The sequence below is a fragment of the Hyaena hyaena genome, unplaced genomic scaffold, assembly GCF_003009895.1.
Source record: "Hyaena hyaena isolate Hyena2069 unplaced genomic scaffold, ASM300989v1 scaffold_245, whole genome shotgun sequence".
Lineage (NCBI taxonomy): Eukaryota > Metazoa > Chordata > Mammalia > Carnivora > Hyaenidae > Hyaena > Hyaena hyaena.
Window position 1 is genome coordinate 544,997 of NW_024080878.1, and position 20,752 is coordinate 565,748.

A 20,752-nucleotide genomic window follows, 5' to 3' on the forward strand; every position below is an offset into this window, starting at 1 on the left:
CCAGGTACACTTTAGCCAGCAGATTCCCCCAGGGGAAGCACACTGTAGGCACTAAGAAGATCCTGAAAGAGCTGCTCAGCCAGGGACGGCGCATGTTGGTGCTACCTCTGACCCACTTAGAAGTACGACAGTGTCTTCCAAATTAATCACAAGAAGTCCTTCTATTACCATTAGCCACTGAGTGGATTTATATGCAACTAAGTATATGCTCAGCAGGCCAGGGGTGGGTCATTTTGGAAGTCTAAGGCAGTCCCATGGACGGAGGTGGAATGAATACTAGAGTATTACTTTATACAGGTAAAAGCAAATGCAGATTGTTTCCTTAGAATTTGTTTGGAAGGCCAAGCAGAGCATCTATTCACCCAGTTTGACCTCAAAAGGCAAAAGGATTTCCCTGGTGGAAAGGAGATCCTTATGACGCCAAGAGTAATGATGTATTTTCCCCTGTATCCACCTCGTGACCTTCACCAAAGATATGTGCCTACCTTTGGAGAAGCAGGCCAAACTCTTAATTTGCATAAGGGCTTAGAGGACCTGATTATATCCACCTCTCGTTAACATAAAAATTAACGTGCATGGGTAACATCTGTCTTTTATTGATTCAATCAATATATTGGGAATTTAGCAGCAACTTAATAGCAAGCAGTTACAAAATCTCCTATTCTTCTACATCTAAAATAAGTTGTCTTAAATAATCTATAGCAACCTAAAATCACAAGAACACATGTGAATGGCTGAAGCACTTCTGCTGTTATGCCTACGGCAAGTTTATTAGTAATTTCCTAACAAAATCTCCTAGTGCGAAGTGCACATAATTATTTGGGACCTCCATCACCATATTTGGCTCTCATCCTCTCCTACAAATAATTGTGCCTAAATACAAGAATTTGAAGTAAAACTGAGCAAGTATGCCCACCGCCTTGCTTTGAGGGCATGTGCTCCTCTAAACAACTCTTAAAAACCTCGAGTTGAAGGCAACCACAGCCTGCCATCAAGCCTGTTGGTGGCTGTCCTTTAACACCAGGCTGCCTTGAGGATCCCTAGCTCTGAGGTTAAACTGGTGCAAACACTTGGCAGGGCTCAGTGGGGCTAAAAGGCCAAAAGCTCTTGACATAGTCCTGTCCTTTCCCCCTCCCGTCTCCTCACGTTAGCGCTCAAAAGAGCAGCTCCGTGTTTGTACTATTCACCTGTGAAGGGAACCTTAGAGTTTCTTTTTGGTTTTAGGCACAGCATTGGATTTAGCAATGTATTTGATTGTTGGTCCTTGGCTTGATGTCACGGGGGATTTCTCTGGTTCTCCCCTGAGTCTGGCTGGAAAGTCTCTGCTGTATGTGGAACTTGCATACTTCGTGTCCAAGTTGTCCACGTTTTCCTTCTTACTGGTGGCAAGAAATTCTTTTGCATAAGCAGTGGACTGGAAATAAAGGGAAAGGCCTGGATTACTTTTCAGACACGAAGCAATATATACCATTTCAAAGAAGCCAAGGACCACAAAGTTGCCCAGGATTTGCAAGGTACAGCACTCTCCAGAGGGGAGAGACAAACTAATCCCATTGTAGGGCTGTTATTAAATGCCAAAGTTAGTTCCTTTAGCACCTTCAGGAAAACAGAATTATTTAGGGTTTGGTGTAGCACGAACTACAGGTACAATTTCAGATCCTCTGAAAATTGAAAATAAACGCAAAATGAAAGTAAATATCTGGCAACATTCGCATAGGGAAGCTGGCCAGGACATAACTGCACTCATTTCATCTTTACAGATTTCCAGGCCAGCCCTGCCACGTGTATGGCACAGCCGTGACAGGCACAGCACAGCATGGCTACGCTTCCTGACCTGGGGACAATTGCCGCATATGACCCACTCCTCACGCTCTCGCCGCTCTCTGTGGTCACTCCGGAGACGGGCTTCTGACCCCTGTCACACCACTTGGGCAGGTCCACGGACCTCTTGGAGTCTCGATGCCTCATGGGTAAATGGGGAAAATGTATATGCATATTTACTACATAGGTTTATTATGAGAACGCACCGAGATAGAGGCCATGAAAGAACTTCTAGGTACAAAAGAAATAGAAGGGGTCTCGATAGGCAATTGCGTTTTCTCAGGTCACCTCACCCTACTGTCAAGGAAACAGTCTCCGATTCTGCTGTTACAAGGGAAGCAGAGTCCATTTTGACCTTGGACCCATTTTACAAGTAATCACTTCTTTGGGCGCTTGGGTGACTCAGTCAGTTAAGCTTCTGACTTTGGTCCAGGTCATGACCTCGCTGTTCTTGAGTTTGAACCGCATGTGGAGCCTGCATTAGGCTCCGCCCCCACAGTGCACAGCCTGCTTGGAATTCTCTTTCTCTCTCTGCCCCTCCCCCACTTGCTTGCGTGCACGCGCGTGCTATCTCTGAAAATAAATAAACTTAACCAAAAAAAAAAAAAAGTGATCACTCCTCATGAAATGAAGCTGAGCACAGAGCTCTAAAAGAGCAGAGAACGTATTAGGGGAAGGGGACACACACAAGGTGGGGGATGAGACATGGGACAATAGATACAGCAGGCCTCATAGACACAAAATGGTCTGGAAGAGCTCGTAAGTTTAACACTCTGGTGAACGCAAAGTTACTCTACATCTGAATTAATAATCAGGTTAACAATTTTCAAAGAATCTGAAAAGATTACATGTAACACAATACAAATAAACCTGGTGTCTCTTTGATCACTCAGGCTCGTGTGATGAGCGGCCATGTTTTATACCCAGTAGCAGGCACTTAATATATATTTGTTCAATGAATAGGTGACCTCCCAGGGCTGCAGCAGAACTTTGGATCATTTACGATTTTTGGTAGCTATATTTAAAGAAAGAGATGGGGCGCCTGGGTGGCTTAGTCGGTTAAGCGTCCGGCTTTCGCTTAGGTCATGATCTCGCGGTTCGCGGGTTCGAGCCCCGCGACCGGCTCTGTGCTGACAGCTAGCTCAGAGCCTGGAGCCTGTTTCAGATTCTGTATCTCCCTCTCTCTCTGACCCTCCCCTGCTCACGCTGTGTCTGTCTGTCTCTCTCTCTCCTAGAAATAAATAAAAAAAAATTAAAAAAAAAAAGAAAGAAAATTTACCTGACATTTGCTTATTGCAGACATCCTTAAATACGCGCCTCTTCAGATCATCACTCATGTAGGACTTCCTGTTTAAAGCTAATTCTTGAGCTGCTAATTTTGTACATTGAAAAATTAATTTGTATAAATTTGGAAATGTAAAAAAGTCCTTTCCTCCATAGATTTTCTTTTTTTTTTGCCCAAGAAAATTTCTAGGTTGTTTTCCCGTGTATTCTTTCACAAAATAGAAAATACTGAATATGCATCAGCATTCAGTGATACCAGTTGCATCCTCTCACTGAAAACTCCCATGTTCAGCAATAGGGTGAGGGTAAACCCACATGATGTTCCAGTATCTGGCTGGAGAGAAGTAGAACAGCACTGATTCTTAATATAGGAAATCTATCTTGGAAATTTCAATTAATGAAAGTTTAATTCACTTGACCTACAAATCCTATTAGAAGGTGAACCTAAGTGTAACCTTCTCTCTTTTGACTTTCCAACTTTTGGGTGATCATCCAAGGAGTTGAGGAAATGTCTTTCAACATGTCCTCTACAACTACTGTTCTATAGAATAGGAACACAGACTCAACCATTTTCTTTTTTTTTTTTTTTTCAAATAGTTTATTGTCAAATTAGTTTCCACGTAACACCCAGTGCTCATCCCCACAAGTGCCCTCCTCCATGCCCATCCCTCCTCCCCCCCACATCCATCAGTCCTCAGTTTTTGTCAGCATTCAAGAGTCTCTCATGGTTTGCCTCTCTCCCTTTCCCCCACCATTTCCCCCCTTCTTCTCCCGGTTGGTCCTCTGTTAAGTTCCTCCTAATCCTCCTATACGTGCACACATATGATATTTGTCCTTCTCTGCCTGACTTATTTCGCTCAGCATAACACCCTCAAGGTCCATCCATTCAACCATTTTCTTTTTAATGCATTTATATTCATATCCGGCTCAACACTTCCAGTCTTCTTCATGGTTCCATTTGTTAATGGACTTGAGTCTTTAAAGTAGACTCAGAATTTGCAGTCACCAGAAAGAAATACTCAGAGATGGTCTCTGTGGGCAGGGTTAGTGATGTAGATGATTTTTTTCTTTTCCCCAAACTCACTAAAGGCTCCTGTATTTTCTTCTTGGATAAGATATCTAAAGATTATCCTCAGAATTTTCTGGCAAAGGGGAAGGAAAGAGAAAACTAAACCAGAATGTTTGCTTGCTTTAGTGCAGAAACATGGTATTTCTGTTTCATTTTAGAGCAAGAAGAGAACATATTCCTCAGCAACATCTCATTATTTACTTTATTTATATATAATTTTAGTGATATATATTTTTAAATAGGTGGTACACCCCATGATTTAATAGTCACAGTGTTAAAAATCTTCTCCCTGCCCCCTAGTTGACTCTGATCTGCCCCACATCAAGGACAACCAATATTATCAATTTATAGGGTGTGTTTCCAGAGAGAGTTCATGCATCTTCAAACAAATATTAAGTGGAACCAAATTGAATTGGTAGTCATTTCTGCAGGTCAAAATAACCTAATAATGGCAATTTCATAATGGGAATGGTTCAGTCTAATCCATATATTGACATGCTTTCTTCTCCCTGTTTTTACCCAACTGGTAGCTCACTTTAAGCATTCTTTCACACTTTGTTTTTGTTTTTCAACTAACGATTATTTTGAGGATCCTTCCATGTCCATATGTAAAAAGAGTTCTCATTCTTCTTTTTGGGTCTGCAGTATTCTCTTGTTTGAATGTACTACAATTTATTTAGCCAGTCCCTTAGCAATGGACTTTCAGGTTGTTTCCAATCTTTTCCTTGTACAAATAATGCTGTTGTGAATACTCTTGTACTTGTGCCATTTTGTACATGTGTAACTATATCTACGGGATATATATTTGAGAAGTGGGACTCCTGGGTCAAAAGATCTATGGATTTGTAATTTTGGAAGCTATTGCCATATTGCTTTCCAATGCTGTTGTACCAACTTATATTCTTCCTGGCAACCTATGAGTGCCTGTTTTCTTATTTCCTTTTCAATTTGGTATTTAATACATGTTAAAACTAATATAGTCAACCATATTTTCATTGAACTCCAAGTTGGCCTAAAACTGGTTGCACTGAAACAAATCTCAGTATTTGTTCCTTTACTCCTTGGTATGATGAGTGCAAATCTACTCACCTTTATGTAGATGTTTATTGGAAAAACCTAGAAACTTCTGTGTATATGTGTGCACCTTGTAAAACGTGTGTCTGTGCGTGCGCACACATGTGTACACTTTACCATTTCTCTGCTAATTTGTAGTTGCATTGAGGTTAGGATGCCATTGTTTACAAATGAGAATTGTAAGAAGCCTTTCCTGAAGCCTTTTGAATCTCCCCTCTTAAACATCACCTCTGATATATGAAACTGTGCCTTGATGCTAACAAGACATGGATGCTGGCTGGCCCTCATGGTGTCCTTCAGACTGAACTGTAGCTTTCTTCACCAAGAGCCAAGCCGCTCATCTCCTTGAACACAAATGGCCAAGGCAAATTCCAGCTTCCAGGTTTTTCTCTAGGAATGTAAACAAATCTTAATGTTTCAGGGATTTCCTTTTAGGTTATAGGTTATCTAAATTTTAAGTTTCTCTTTTTCTTCTCTTACAGTTGAGGGGATTCCTCAGGGATCTATGCTGTCACTGATGCAATTTTAGAGTTTTGTGAATAACATGACAGAGAAATGAAAAGTGAAATTACCAAGGCTATAGGAATTACTAAGATTTTCCAGGTCATAAAAGGCAAATAGAAGGTGATGGAGCTCCCATATGATTGTACAGAGGGGGAGAAAGATGAGAGAGAAATTCAATATTCAGTTTTAGGGGGAAAGTTTAAATGATCATTATGAGATTGCTGGCCATCATTATCAGTCCAAAAAGATCTACAAATCATTGTAGATTGTTCTCTCAAGATACTGAGGTAAAATACCATTGCACAGTGATCAAGAAAACCTGGCTATCATCAGAAAGCATTTTAGAAACAAAGAAAAAAAATCCTTATCCTTACATAAAATCATGAAGAATTCATACCTGAAACACTGCAAATCAGCTTGAACAGAGAGATAAAGGAACCAGGGAAGGTTTATAGACAGGTCACTAATATGATTAATGGATGGAGGTTTCCTTACAAGAGAGAGCTCTTTAGCCTAAAAATATAAAGAATAGAGGACATATATAATCACAATCTGTAGAATGCAGAAGGGAGAAGATCTCAGCTCTGTGGAGCTAGACAGTGTCTCTGAGTGCTGTAATCAGGATGGTTACACCAGGGGTGGCCCCGAGCAAAAAAAAAAAAAAGATGTTCCTCATCTTTGACAGGCTCTTAACCACTTGGGATGGCTGAAGAATAGTCAGTCCTACTGGAGGCGGAATGATGGAAAAGATGACCTTACAAGGTTCCCTCCAGTTTCATCTTTTAGTAATTCAGCACCCTTGCCCTCATTTCTTCAGCTCATATTATTAATCTTGGAAAGGGGCTCCATGTGTGCAAGGGGAGATATGTAACAAGAAAACTGGGGCTAAATATACATATTTCATTATTCACTGGCATAACTTTAACCTGATGAACTCATCTGGTGATAATGGATGCAAAACCTGTAAGCTCTAGGCATATTCTGCAAGTTAATACCAGTACATGATTACTAGAAACTGTTACCATTTCTCTGAATTTTGAGTAAAATACATGCTATTTAAGTAAAGTGGTTTATCACCATAGCAACCATTTCTAGAGTCACACATTCAAATTATAGGCCTGCACAAGGTCCAAGTGACAGAACATTCTGATACAAGTTTTCAGCTCCAGTTTGCTCACAATGGTCACCCACTTTCTCTCACATTCCTGGGGTTTTCAGAAGGAAGAAGGAAGGGAAAGAAAAACCAAAGGGAAGAAGAGTAATTAACTTCCAAATATATAGATTTCTTTTATAAGGCTACCTACATAAATAGCTGGCCTTGTATGGAGTTAATGAAAATAAAATCTAACTTGCAAATTAGGGAGATATAAATTTCTCATTTCTTTTTTAGTTGAATTATAATTTACATACAGTAGAATGTACAAATCTCAATGTACAGACTGATGAGTTTTGACAATGTATAGACCGGTATAATCAACACTCAATCAAGAAATAGAACAATTCCCCACAAATTGCCCTAGGGCCACATCCCACTCAACTCTCTCCCATCCTGAAGCTATAGGTGTTCTGATATATTTCAACATAGTTACTTTTCTAAAACTTCATATAAATGAAACAACATACAGTAATAACTCTTTTGTGTCTGACCCCTTTTCCTTAACATGTTTTTTAATCAAAAATTTTACTGAGATTTAAGAAATTTTTATTGATTCTCATGGCATTGCAACCCATGTTTTTGAGATTCATCCATGTATTAGTGGTTCATTCCTTTTTATTACCAAGTAGTATTCCATATTATATGGATATACCACAATTTGTTTATCCATTCTTCTATTAATGGATATTTGGGATGTTTCCAGTTTGGGGCTCTTTATATATAAAACTGCTATAAATATATTCTACAAATCCTTTTTTGAACTTATATTTGGGATTTCTGGTTAACTGGTAAGTAAATGCTTAACTTTATGAGTAACTGCCCAACTGTATTCCAAAAACACTATCATTTTACACTCCACAAAGCAATGTAGGAAAATTCCAAATTCTCCAATATTTGCTAAATGGACTGGTCTTTTTAGATTTTGGCCATTCTAGAAAGGATATAGTGATATATGTTGTGGCTTTTCCTGTTATCACTTGCATTTTCCTAATAACTAGTGATGTTGAACATTTTTTCATATTCTTATTGACTATTAATGTATTTTCCTATCTGAAATGTCTGTTCAAATCTTATGCATATTTTAAAAATTGAGTTGCCTTATTATTATTGAGTTATAAGAACTGTCTCAATATTTTGGATACAAGTCCTTTGTTAGATATATTTATTGCAAATATTTCCTCCCTGTCTGTGGCTTGCCTATTCCTTTTTTTAATAAGCTTTAGATGAGTAAATGCGTTTACTGTGAAGAAGTCCATTTGATCTGACTTTTAAAAATGCTTCCTGGTGTTCTAAGAAATCTTTGACTACTCTCAGTTTGGAAGATATTCTCCTATGTTTTCTCTTAGGAGCGTTACAGTTTAGCTTTTAGATTTACCCATTTCAAACTAATTTTTGTGTATAGTATGAGCTGGGAGTCACAGTTCATTTTCTCCTATATAGTTATCATATTAGCTCAGTACTATTTACTGGAAAATAAAAAAACAAAAACAAAAACAAAAAAACCCAAACCAACCAAACCTATCTTTTCCCCTACTTTGAAATCTTTGTCAAAAATCAATGGACTACCTAAGGGTGGACCTATTTTTAGACTCTAAGACTCTATTTTGTTTCCTTGATGTATTTGTCTATTCTTACAGCAGTACACATTGGATTGACTACTATAGCTATATAGTAAGTGTTGAAATCAGTCACATAAGTTCTCCAACTTTGTTCTTTTGGGTTATTTTGGCTATTCTACGTCTTACGTATTTCTGAACAAATTTTACAATCATCTTGTCAATTTCTAACAAAAAAGCAAAGCCCTAGATTTTAATTGGGATTGCTTTCAAGTTATAAATCACTTTAGCGAGAATTGACATCTTAACAGTATCAAAGTAATCCATAAACATAGTATTTCTCTCCAAATATTTCCATTGTCTTCAATTTCACTGTGTTGTGGGATTTAGCATAAATATTTTGCACATATATTCTTAGAGTTATGACTAAGTATTTTATGTTTTATGATATTTTAAGATTTTGTTTTCTAATTATTCATTGCTAGTATATAAAAAGACTATTTTGTATATAGATTTTGCATCCTGAAAACTATTTAATTCACTTTTTGGTACATAGGATTTTTTTGGTACATAGTCAAAATAGAGACAGTTTTATTCTTCTTTTCCAACGTATATAATTTTCTTTTATGTGTGCTGTTGCAATGGCTCAGATCTCTAGTACAATATTAAAGAGAAATAGAAAGGGTCTCTTTGCCTTTCTCCTACCTTCAGTTGGAAAGTATTCAATATGTCACCATTAAGAATGATATTAGCTATAGAGGGTTTTTTTTTAAATATAAAAATTCCTTAATATGTAAAAGAAATTCCCATCTTTTCCTAGTCTACTGATGGTATTTCTCATGTATAAGTGTTGAATTTCATCAACTGCTTTTTTTCAAAATTATTGAGATAATCATATGGCTTTTCTCCTTTACCTATTTGTTTTTAATATAAATTATTGTCAAGTTAGCTAACACACAGTGTATATAGTGTGCCCTTGGCTTCAGGAGTAGATTCCCATAATTCATCGCTTATATACAAAACCCAGTGCTCATCCCAACAAGTGCCCTCCTCAATGTCCATCACCCATTTCCCCATCTCCCCTGCCCCCACCATTAACCCTGTTTGTTCTCTGTATTTAAGAGTCTCTTATGATTTCCCTCTCCCTCTGCTTAAAACTATTTTTCCCCTTCCCTTCCTCCATGATCTTCTGTTAAGTTTCTCAAATTCCACATATGAATGAAAACATATATCTGTCTTTCTCTGACTTATTTCACTTATCATAATACCCTCAAGTTCCATCCACATTGTTGCAAATGGTAAGATTCCATTCTTTCTCACTGCCATGTAGCATTCCATTGTATATATAAACCACATCTTCTTTATCCATTCATCAGTTGATGGATATTGGTTTCTTTTCATAATTTGGCTATTGTTGATAGAGCTGCTATAAACATTGGGATACATGTGCCCCTATGAATCAGCACTCCTGTATCCTATGGGTAAATTCCTAGTAGTGCTATTGCTGGGTTGTAGTGTAATTTTATTATGAATGTTTTGAGGAACCTCCACACTGTTTTCCAGAGTGGCCGCACCAGTTTGCATTCCCACCAACAGCACAAGAGGGTTCCTGTTTCTCCACATCCTTGCCAACATCTGTTGTTTCCTGAGTTGTTAATTTAAACCACCTTGACCAGTGTGAAGTGACATCTCAATGTGGCTTTGATTTGTATTTCCCTGATGAGTGACGTTGAGCATCATTTCATGTGTCTGTTGGCCATCTGGATGTCTTCTTTGGAAGTGTCTATTCATATCTGCTTCCATTTGTTCACTGGATTATTTGGTTTTCAGGTTGAGTTCAGTAAGTTCTTTATAGATTTTGGATACTAACCCCTTATCTGACATCATCTGCAAATATCTTCTCCCATTCCATTGGTTGCCTTTAGTTTTCTGGATTGTTTCCTTTGCAGTGCAGAAGCTTTTTATCTTGATGAGGTCCCAATAGTTCATTTTACTTTTGTTTCCCTTGCCTTTGGAGACATGTCGAGTAAGAAATTGCTGTGGCTGAGGTCAAAGAGGTTTTTGCTTATTTTCTCTGCTAGGATTTTGATGGTTTCCTGTCTCACTTTTAGGTCTTTTATCCATTTTGAGTTTATTTTTGTGTATGGTTGTAAGAAAGTGGTCCAGTTTCATTCTTCTGCATGTTGCTGTCAAATTCTCATAGCACCATTTGCTAAAGAGACTGGCTTTTTTCCATTGGATACTCTTCTTTCCTGCTTTGTCAGAGATTATGACTAATTATATTGGTTGATTTTTGGATGTTAATCCAAAGGAATCCCAGGAATATACTGTATACTTGATCATGATGTATTACCTTTTTTATATATTTCAGGATTCAGTTTGCTAATATTAGTTTGGGATTTTTATGTCTATATTTGTGAGAGATATTGGCTAACAATTATCTTCTTATAATATCCCTGTCATATTTTGGTATTTAAGTTATACTTGCTTTATAAATGAGCTGGAGAATATTCTCAAGAGTTTGTGTAACAAGCTTTCTCTTCTTCTGTAAATATTCGGAAGAATTAACCAGTGAAATCACTTGAGATAGGAATTTTCTTTACTGGCAGCTTCTTAATTACATATTCAATTTTTAAAGTAAATATAGGACAATTCAGATTTTTCTGTTTTGTAAATCTACTTTGATGTTTTTTAAATAAGTCTGACCATTTCATACAAATTTTCCCATTTGTTGGCACTAAGTCATTTACAATATCCTCTTGAAGGGAGGGTGCTTAATTTGTTGTTCTTTTTCTAGCTTATTGAAATGAAAGTTTAGATTCATTATTATTGCTATTGCTTGAAATAGTCAATATTATTTTATGTTTACTCACTTCTTGCTGATGCCACTCATACCTTTTTGCAATCAATATTTCTATCTGGGATTATTTTATCTTGAGAATTTTTTTTGAGCATTTCTTATGGTAAGATATGCCGGTAACAAATTCTTTCATCTTTCTCATACTTGAAAACATTTTTTATTTTATCTTTATTTTTGAAGAAAGTTATCACTAGATATAGGATTCCAAATTGGCAGTTTTTTAAGTTTTATTCCTGTTTCTACTGAGCACTTTAATTACATCACTCCATTGTCTTCTCGCTTCCATGATTTCTGTTGATACATCAAATGTTGCTCCTTTCATGGCACCGTATTCCCCACAACCACTCTCCTAACCCTGGACGCTTTCACAATTTTCTCTCTCTAGTCTGAAGTATTACAGGACAGAATTCAAAGCAACCACAGACATAAGAAAGTAATGAGGGAATCCCTTAAAGGAGAGAGCCAGAGAAGGGGTATCCTAAATTCTTCCCAGCTAAAGAGAAATGAACTGACCTAAGGTTTGGACTGCCGACTAAGAGAAAACTTGCAACTTGCATCCCACCAACTAAACAGAACATCAACACTTTTTGGAGGAACATAGTTAAGTCCAGAATCAGCACAATATAACACTTTCAATGTCTAGATTATAGTCCAAAACTCCTCAACAGAAATAATAATCAATAGAGACAGACCCTGAGGTGATCCAGATGTTGAAATTAGCAGACAAGGATTTTAAAGCAGTTACTATAACAATTACCAGTAATGTAAAGGAAAATATTCTTTGAGGAATAAAGAAGGTCTCTGAAGAAAAAACAAAAAAGAATCAAATGGAAATTTTAGAATTTAATATCTAAAATTAAATATTCACCAGGTAGGTTTAACAGAGAAACAGAGACTAAATCAAGCCACAGGGAAATGATACCAGATAGAAAATTGGATTTTCAGAAAAGAAAGAATAACAGAAGTGGTAAATACCTGGGTATATATAAAAGACAAAATTTCCTGGAAATATATATGATTATTTAAAGCAAAATTAAAACATTGTTTTGTGGGGTTTGTAATTATGTACCTATAATACATGTGACAATATTAGCCTAAAGGCAGGTTAAGAGATGAATGGATCCAAATTAATACATTTTGAATTAAAAAAAATTTTTAAAGCCAGGTTATAACTATTCTAAATTCTTGATCAGATATGCTGTTTATATCTGTTTTGATCAGTTCTTTAGCTGTCATTTCTTCCTGGAATTTCTTTTGAAGAGAATTCTTCCATTTCATCAGTTTGGCAAGTTTTCTATCCCTTATATGTTTTAAAAGCTTGTTTTGTGTCCTGTACCTATGAGCACTACTCTATTAAAGAGGAGTCATACACTGTCCAGGGCCTGGTCCTTCAGGAGGTGTTTTTTTCGGAGTGTTATTTTCTATCTGTTCTTGTGACTCTGGTTGCTTTATCTCCCTACTCATAGTGATGTTTTGGACCTTCCACCAGGTGCGCTTTGATTTGTTCATTGTCCCTGTGCACCCCTGGAGATGTCTCTGTCACTCTGTAGTCCAGACTCTTGGAACTGAAACTGCTGTGTTTGAGGGACGAGGGAACTTCGGGTCCCCCTACTTCTCTTCCATGTTGCATCTCCTCTCAGCTGAATTTTTAAATTAAAAAAATGTTTATTTATTTTTGAGACAGAGAGAGGCAGAGCATGAGCAGAGAAAGGACAGAAACAGAGGGAGACACAGGATCTGAAGCAGGCTCCAGGCTCTGAGCTGTCAGCACAGAGCCTGACATGGGGCTCGAGATCATGACCTGAGCTGAAGTTGGATGTTTAACCAACTGAGCCACCCAGGCACCCCCACAATATATTTTTAATTAGAGCAATATTTGTTAAAATCCAACCCAATGGCATCCTAACAGCTACAGAATTGCTGAGCAAAAGCCAGGGTTGGGACAGGATGGAAATGATTTGAAAGGGCTCAATAATACATTCCTTCGGCTGTGGAAATCTGGCTAAGCTTGTGATCAAACCTAAGCCTTACAGAGAAGGTTCTAATGGGAGTAGCTGAGACAAAAGCCTTGTTGTTTATGGAAGCCTATGAATCCAAATTGGCACTTGGCATTGTAAATAGCATTGGATCAAAGAACAAAATGTCAAGATTCATGTTAGCACAGTTATTTGCACCTGTATTAGTCATCTATTGCTGCAGTTAAGCTATTGTGTTTGGGAGGTCGCCCAAATCACCCTAGGTTCCATGATTCACTAGGAGGACTCACAAGACTCAGCATATAGTTGTACTCATGCTACAATTTATTACAAAGCACAATTAGCAAAGGTAAAAGGCACTTGAGGTGAAGTCCAGTAAAAACCAAGCTCAGGCTTCTAAGAGCCTTCACTCAGGAGTCACATAGAATGCACATAATTACTCCAGCAATGAGCTGTGACAAGACATATCAAATGTTGCCAACCAGGGAAGGTCTTAGAGATGGCACCCTGGATTTTTATTGGGAAGTGGTCAGTTTCTGCCTCACACCTACCAAAATCCCAGACTCCCAGGAGGAAAGCAGGCTCCAGCATAAACCATATTGTTTGTACAAACAGTTTAAGTAGAATGAGCCATTCTTTTTTTTTTAACGTTATTTTTGAGAGACAGAGAGAAAGAGTGTGAGTGGGGTAGGGGCAGGGAGAGAGGAAGACAGAGAATCCAAAGCAGGTTCCTCAACATCAGCACAAACCAGATGTGGGGCTCGAACCCCCAAACCATGAGATCACGGCCTGAGCTGAAGTTGGATGCTTAACTGACTGAGTCACCCAGGCATCCCAGAATGAATCATTCTTATCAGTTTAATGGTAGCAGCTAAATCCAAGTTCCCAGAAGCCAGCCAAGGCCCAACCTTGCAAGCAGTCCTTTTCAAAGATAGCAGCTTAAGTCTGCTATGTTAACTCTTTTCTGTATAACTACCTAACAAACGACTATAAAAGTCTCAGTATCCTACAACAATTAACACTATTTTCTCTCAGTTAGCTGTAGGGGTTGGCCATGCTAGACTCAACTAGACTTCAGGCTTTGTATTGGGTTCAGGTCTGCTCTGCAAATCTTTATAATTCCAGGAAATGTGGCTCCCTGCAGGAATGTTCTTCCCATGGCAGGTAACAGAAATATAAGAGAGCAAGCAAATCATGCAAACCCTTTTAAGGTCTCTACTTACAGCATACCTCTTAACATTCCATCAACCCAAGTAAGTCATATAGTTAAAACCAACATTAGCAGGATGAGAAACTATCCTTCATCTACTCTAGTGGGGAGAATTGCAATGTCACATGGCAAAAGATGTGAATATGCAAACCCCTTACAGAGAGGGATTAAATAATTGGGAAAAATAATCTAATCTATCACAGTAGGGACCTAGGGACCTCACAAAACTCAGAGGGCAAATGAGATCGGAAGTATCACCTTATCATTTTCGAAAATGATATTTCTTGGTTTGTTCATTAGTTTATTCAAATACCTATACCCAAAAGAGACTTGAGGCTGACAAGAAAAGATGGGCAATTTTAGTAATATTCTATGCAAGTTCTTTAGTGATACAACAATAAAATAATAAAAGCTAACATTAATGAGTGCTTACCATGTCAAGAGTATTAGGTGCATTATTCGATTTAATCCTTGGTTGATACTACCATTATTTCTACTTAATTGATGAGGAAACAGAGGCGTAGATTTGCTCAAGGTCATAAAGCTTGTAAAGGGTGAAGCCAGGATTTGAATGCAGGCAGCCTACATACAGGAATTGTGTTTTTAACCATTCATTATATTTTAAGTGCATGCCAGATTGCAATGCTTCAATATTGGACTACAAACGTGTGCCAAAGTTGTGGAAGCACCACCAAATCTGCACAAGATTCACATGGGCTCACAGAGCTAAGGTTTAATTTGTCAAGAAAAGAAAATCTTTATCCTCCTCAACTATCCTCCTGACTCCCGTAGAAATATATCAACATACCATAGTTCAACTGTTTAATTTCAGTGTTATTTAAATTCAGACATTTCTTGTCTTTGAAGAACTGTCACATGAATACATTTCATTGATCAAAATAACTTTGCAAAGTTTCTAAGCAACCTTGAATTTCTACTTTCTAGACTAAAATATCTGCTACATGTACCATCTCCTGTGACACTGTAAAGGGCATGTTTTCAGTCAACAAAACTAATCACAAGAGAAAACAATCAGAAAAAGCTTCCACTTTCATTAAACAAGTACATTCAAGGCTGTTTGTTCAATGAGTAATTTAACAACTAAGAAGTTTCTCCTTTATGAAGCAAGAATTCTGTAATGCAAATATACTTCTATCACATCCAGAATTTTTGGTCCTTCCTTCCATGGTTAGAGGGAAGTCCATTTTAATTACTGATATTCATTTCCCAATTGTTTTCTGAGCTTAATAAATAATAAAAGTATTGTACTACTTATCTGAAATCACTAAGGACATAATGTTAAAAGGCATACTCCTATAACAGACAATGGTCTGCCAAGCATCTCATTTGAAGATGAGTAAATGGTACTGCAGGAGCTAAAGTCTTGGGTATCTCTGATAGAATAGATTAAGAACCCACTGTAGGGGTATCTGGGTGGCTCAGTCAGTTAAGTGTCAGACTCTTGATTCAGCTCAGGTCATGATCTCACAGTTTGTGAATTCAAGCTCAGTATTGGGTTCTGGGCTGAAAGTGTGGAGGCTGCTTGGAATTTTGTCTCTCTCTCTCTCTGCCCCTCCCTTGCTCATGCTCTTGTGCTCTCTCACTCCCTCAAAATAAATAAATAAACATTAAAAAAAAAAAAGAACCCACTATAGGGAACTTATTTAGTTATTTTTTTAATTGTTCAGTGGATCCTTTTTTTTTTAAGTTTATTCATTTATTTTGAGAAAAAGAGAGAGAGAGCATAGGGGAGGGGCAGAGAGAGAAGGAGAGATAGAGAATCCCAAGCAGGCTCTGTGCCACCAGCACAGAGCTCGATGTGGGGCTCAAACTCATGAACCACAAGATCATGACCTGAGCCAAAATCAAGAGTCCAATGCTTAACCTACTAAGCCACCCAGGCACCCCCACTGTAGGGAATTTAGAGGGTTACTAAAAACATAAAATATTACCTAGATGTACTCAGCCTGTAAAGCATGAGATATACACAAGAGAACATTTCTATCCTCAAAGACACAAGTACCCAAATTAGACTAAAAATTGGAAGTAGAAAGAGAAACAAAAAGGACATGGCCAAATGCCAACTGTTTGAAGACAAGTTTGAAAAAGCCTAGTGGAATACCTACCTTAGTCCAGGCATGAACAATGAAGAGACACAGACTATATTTGTCCATAATGACCAGGGCATTTGGAAGTAAAGGATGGTTATTCAGTGAAAGAAGAAGGTGCTTAGTTTCAGTGTTTTTGATTTTGTTTACTTTATAATAAATCCTCACTTTCTCTGTTCTTTTTCCAAGAGCTCAGCCACTTAGCTAAAAAGTGTGATTGCCCTGGTTTATAAAAAATACAAAATCGGAGCTCTAAATGGATTTGTGAGATTTTCCAAAAGAGAGAACAATGATACAATGGAAAGCAGGAATTGCTGGCAGGTTTCCACTTAAATTAAAGCCAAATTTCAAAATTTTTAATGGAAAAAGAATTTCCTTAATTTACTAGGTATAAATTATTTATATTATCACATCAAATTGTTCACATAATCTAATTTTAACAATTTTCCCCATGGGAAATATTTTCATATTCATAGAATAATTTTAATAAAATTAAAATTTCACTATTAAGAATATTAATTACTATATGAATCCTGTATGGACTCAAGAGTAAATGGCAAACTCTATTTTCATTTATCACTTGAGAACTTTATGCTAGAACACTATTTACTGTTAATGAAGATTTGAAAGAAAAGAAGTAATTTCTTAGCATAAATCCAGCTTCAATATAACTAACAAAGTAACATACTTATCCATAAAAATCCATGAAAAATCTTAATGTGTTAAATGTATCAGAAGTCTTTCTTTTAAAGGGTCACACTTTTCAGAAGAACTCCTGCACTAGGTAATGTGTTCCACCCAAGAGATTGCAGCCAAAACCTAAGCATGAAAAAGTTCCTCAGAGGACATCCAGGCATCCAGGTTTCCTGCTACAGCATTTCTAACAAGTGGCTTTCCAGAGTCTGCATGAATCTTTCCAATAACTGGGAGGTTAGGTCTACTATCCATGGTCCAGCCCATTCTAGTACAGGGGAGCTGTAGTAACGTTCTTCCTGCTGATGAGTAGAATCTGTGTTCCTAAAATTTCAACCTACCTGGTATAAAATTGATACCACTGGTGATATAAAGTTCTAGCATCCACAAAGCACCTCAAATTCCAATTCTTTTGTTCCCTAGTTGGAAGTAGCTAAGAATAGCATAACAAGTTCTATCATTCTATGACTTGCTAGGGGAAGGGGAGAAGTGGGGAGATGTACGACAGAGTAATGGAAAAGGAGATGGAAGACAACAAAATATTTGGTTCACAAGGATATTTTATGTCAAATTCAGTGACAAACATATTTATAATCCAAGACTACAAAATACAAAAGATAATATGGGTGTATGTGGTTTATGTGTAAGTATTTGTGTTTGTATATATATGAGTATATGTAGACGCATGTGTGTATATATGCTTAATATATGTGCATGAGTGCTTGAGTATATATACAGTTGACCCTTGAACAACAGGGGTTTGAACTGCGTGGGTACACTTATAAATGGATCTTTTTGGGTAAGTACAGTACACTCACTACTGTAAATGTCTTTTCCTTATGATTTTCTTAATAACATTTTCTTTTTTCTAGCTTAGTTTATTGTAAGAATATAGCATATAATACATATAACACAAAATATGTGTTAATCGACTATTAATGCTATTGGCAAGGTTTCAGTCAACAGTAGCTATTAGAAGTTAAGTTTTGGGAGTCAGTAGTTATATGCAAATTTTTGACTGCATGTGGGCCAGTGCCCCATCCCCTCTCCTGTTACTCAAGGATCAGCTGCATATATGTATATGGTGTATTCACCATATGTATATTCACACATATGTATATGTGTACGTATGGATACGTATGTATAAAATGCCAAGTAAGCCAATAGAAAAATCTACAAACTATGTTCAATTATGGAAATGCAAACATGGGTTTTTAGGGTATTATTTTTTGACAACATAAAACTCGCACAGCTGCTAAACATGGCAGGAGTTGTTAGCAGACCAGAGAGGGTGAAGGGAATTCAACAAACTCATGTTTATATTATGGTTTTAGAAATATGATTATTTTGAAACATCTTAGTCACTGAATGCGAAACTTATTATCTAGATATTTGCTATTAAGCAGATGAAGAAGTTCTCAACGAGTAAATCAAAACCAACCAGTAGATCACTCAGTCTACCAATTCTCTCTCTGCCCGTGCAAAGGAAGCTGTTAGCACGGGAGAGTACGGGCCAGCGAAGCCACAACTTCCCGGTGCTGCTCCAGGTCCACCCTCGCGGGCCTTGTCTGCACTCTACCTATGCCATGCTTCGAGGAGCCAGCAAGCAACAGTTCCTCACAGGGCTCTGGGTTGCCCTGAGGTGAACACAGCTCCCACTGACAGGACACTCAATTATTAAAAGAGAATTCAAACATGTTCATTAGGCCTCAAGATAAGAAAGAGAATAAACACATAGAAAGTTTTACACAAATATAGAAACAAAAGAAGAAAGAAAGGATTTGGGTAAATCGTTAGGATATCTAGTTAATAGGACACTATCTGGAATTAACCAAATGTTACTAAATTTTACTCACCAAAAAGAATAAAACTCTATTCAGATCTAATATGGCAAAATGATAAACCTATATAAACAGTTTTAGTTAACCATAAAATTGGAAAGAAAAAACTGGATAATGCAATAAATCTTTTTCTAGGTAATACATAAACCCATTCCAAATTGTGTAACCTGGTAAAGCACAAAAATGATTACTTTTGACCCATGGGCCAAATATCACATACCATCTGTTTTGTAAACAAAGTTTTGTTGGCACATGGCCACGCTCATTCATTTGCTGTCAATGCCAATTTTCATGCTAAAACATCAGAGTTGAAAAGTTGTGATACAGATTATTATGGACCACAGAGCCTAAAATATTTACTCTCTGTTCCTTCCTGGGAACAGTTTACAGACCCCTGCTCTACATAATTACAGATCTTAAAATAAATATGTATGCCACACCGCTAAATCATGATAATCTCAGGGTAGACTTTACCTGCTTTATCATGTAGGCCCTTCCTTACAAACCAAAAACAAAAAAGACAGAAATGCAAAAATGGTTTCAAGTGTTGTGAGGGTATTTTACAGTCTGGGGAAATGAAATAATTGTTCTTCCTACTTGCTGTGTTGGTTCCTACCTGTTTTTCCCCCTCTTCATCTGAAGTGCAACTGGTGTCCTGGACATTTCTGCTGGGTCCGCTGGGTTGGTAGTCTTTCAACCTTTCTTGAATGGAGCAGTTGTTTACTGGATCTGTTGTGTTTTCCTCATCACTTTCTGGGTTATTTTTCCATTGTTTCATCATTTCTAACACATTGGTTGGTCTTGCTGAGGAAAGTATGTTGCCCTAATATTAACAATGAATTTTTGGTGTTATAAACAGCTTAGAAAATTGAAAGATTTTTACATCTTTTAGTAATATATTTCCCTAAAGTCAGTCAACTGCATGGAAAAACTATAATGCTGAATAAATAGCAAAACTTCGGATGCCCTTTGGAGCACACTTCCTGCACTGACACAGCTTGTACCTCTTGACTGATCTCATGTACAACCCATTGAGGGTTCCTGGGGGAAGTATTCAGGTTTGGAAGGACAATACAACATGCTCATGCAACAGACACTACATATGAGGGTTCTCTGAACCCAAAGACCCCCTTCTAGAGCCAATTGTAGAAAACTAACAGGAAAATGGAAAGAATGGAAAAACGTGCCCTCAGTCTAGTGGGCCCAACACTAAGGGCAAGTTTATATAACTTCAAAATGTCTAGGTAGAAAAGCTAAATTTAGTTGAGTAAACACTGAAACAGCCTCAAAATTGTATTATCTCATGTCATTTCATGGAGAGACACTTTGTTACCAGCAGATCTTATTTAAAAATTTTTTAATGTTTATTTATTTTTGAGAGAGAAAGACACACACACACAGAACATGAACAGGGGAGGGACAGAGAGGGGGGAGACACAGAATCCAAAGGAGGCTCCAGGCTCTGAGCTGTCAGCACAGAGCCCGACGTGGGGCTCAAACTCATGAGCTGTGAGATCATGACCTGAGCTGAAGTCAGCCACTTAATGAAATGAGCCATCTAGGAGCCCCTCAGCAGATCTTATTTTAAAATGGATTTTGT

The 20,752-nt window shown here is 37.5% G+C and overlaps 1 protein-coding gene across 1 annotated transcript in view; it reads right to left on the reverse strand.

Annotated features, from left to right (window-relative positions):
- Positions 1-566: 566 nt before the first annotated feature.
- The window catches only part of STK33 (serine/threonine kinase 33), a 160,076-nt gene continuing 139,890 nt past the window's right edge, over positions 567-20,752 (reverse strand). Inside the window, exons 12-13 of the mRNA XM_039244587.1 lie at positions 19,769-19,975; positions 567-1,414 (exon numbers count right to left, since the gene is read on the reverse strand). Of these exons, the coding sequence (XP_039100518.1) occupies positions 1,202-1,414; positions 19,769-19,975 (420 nt within the window). The 3' untranslated portion in view covers positions 567-1,201. The remainder of the gene's footprint in view (positions 1,415-19,768; positions 19,976-20,752) is intronic.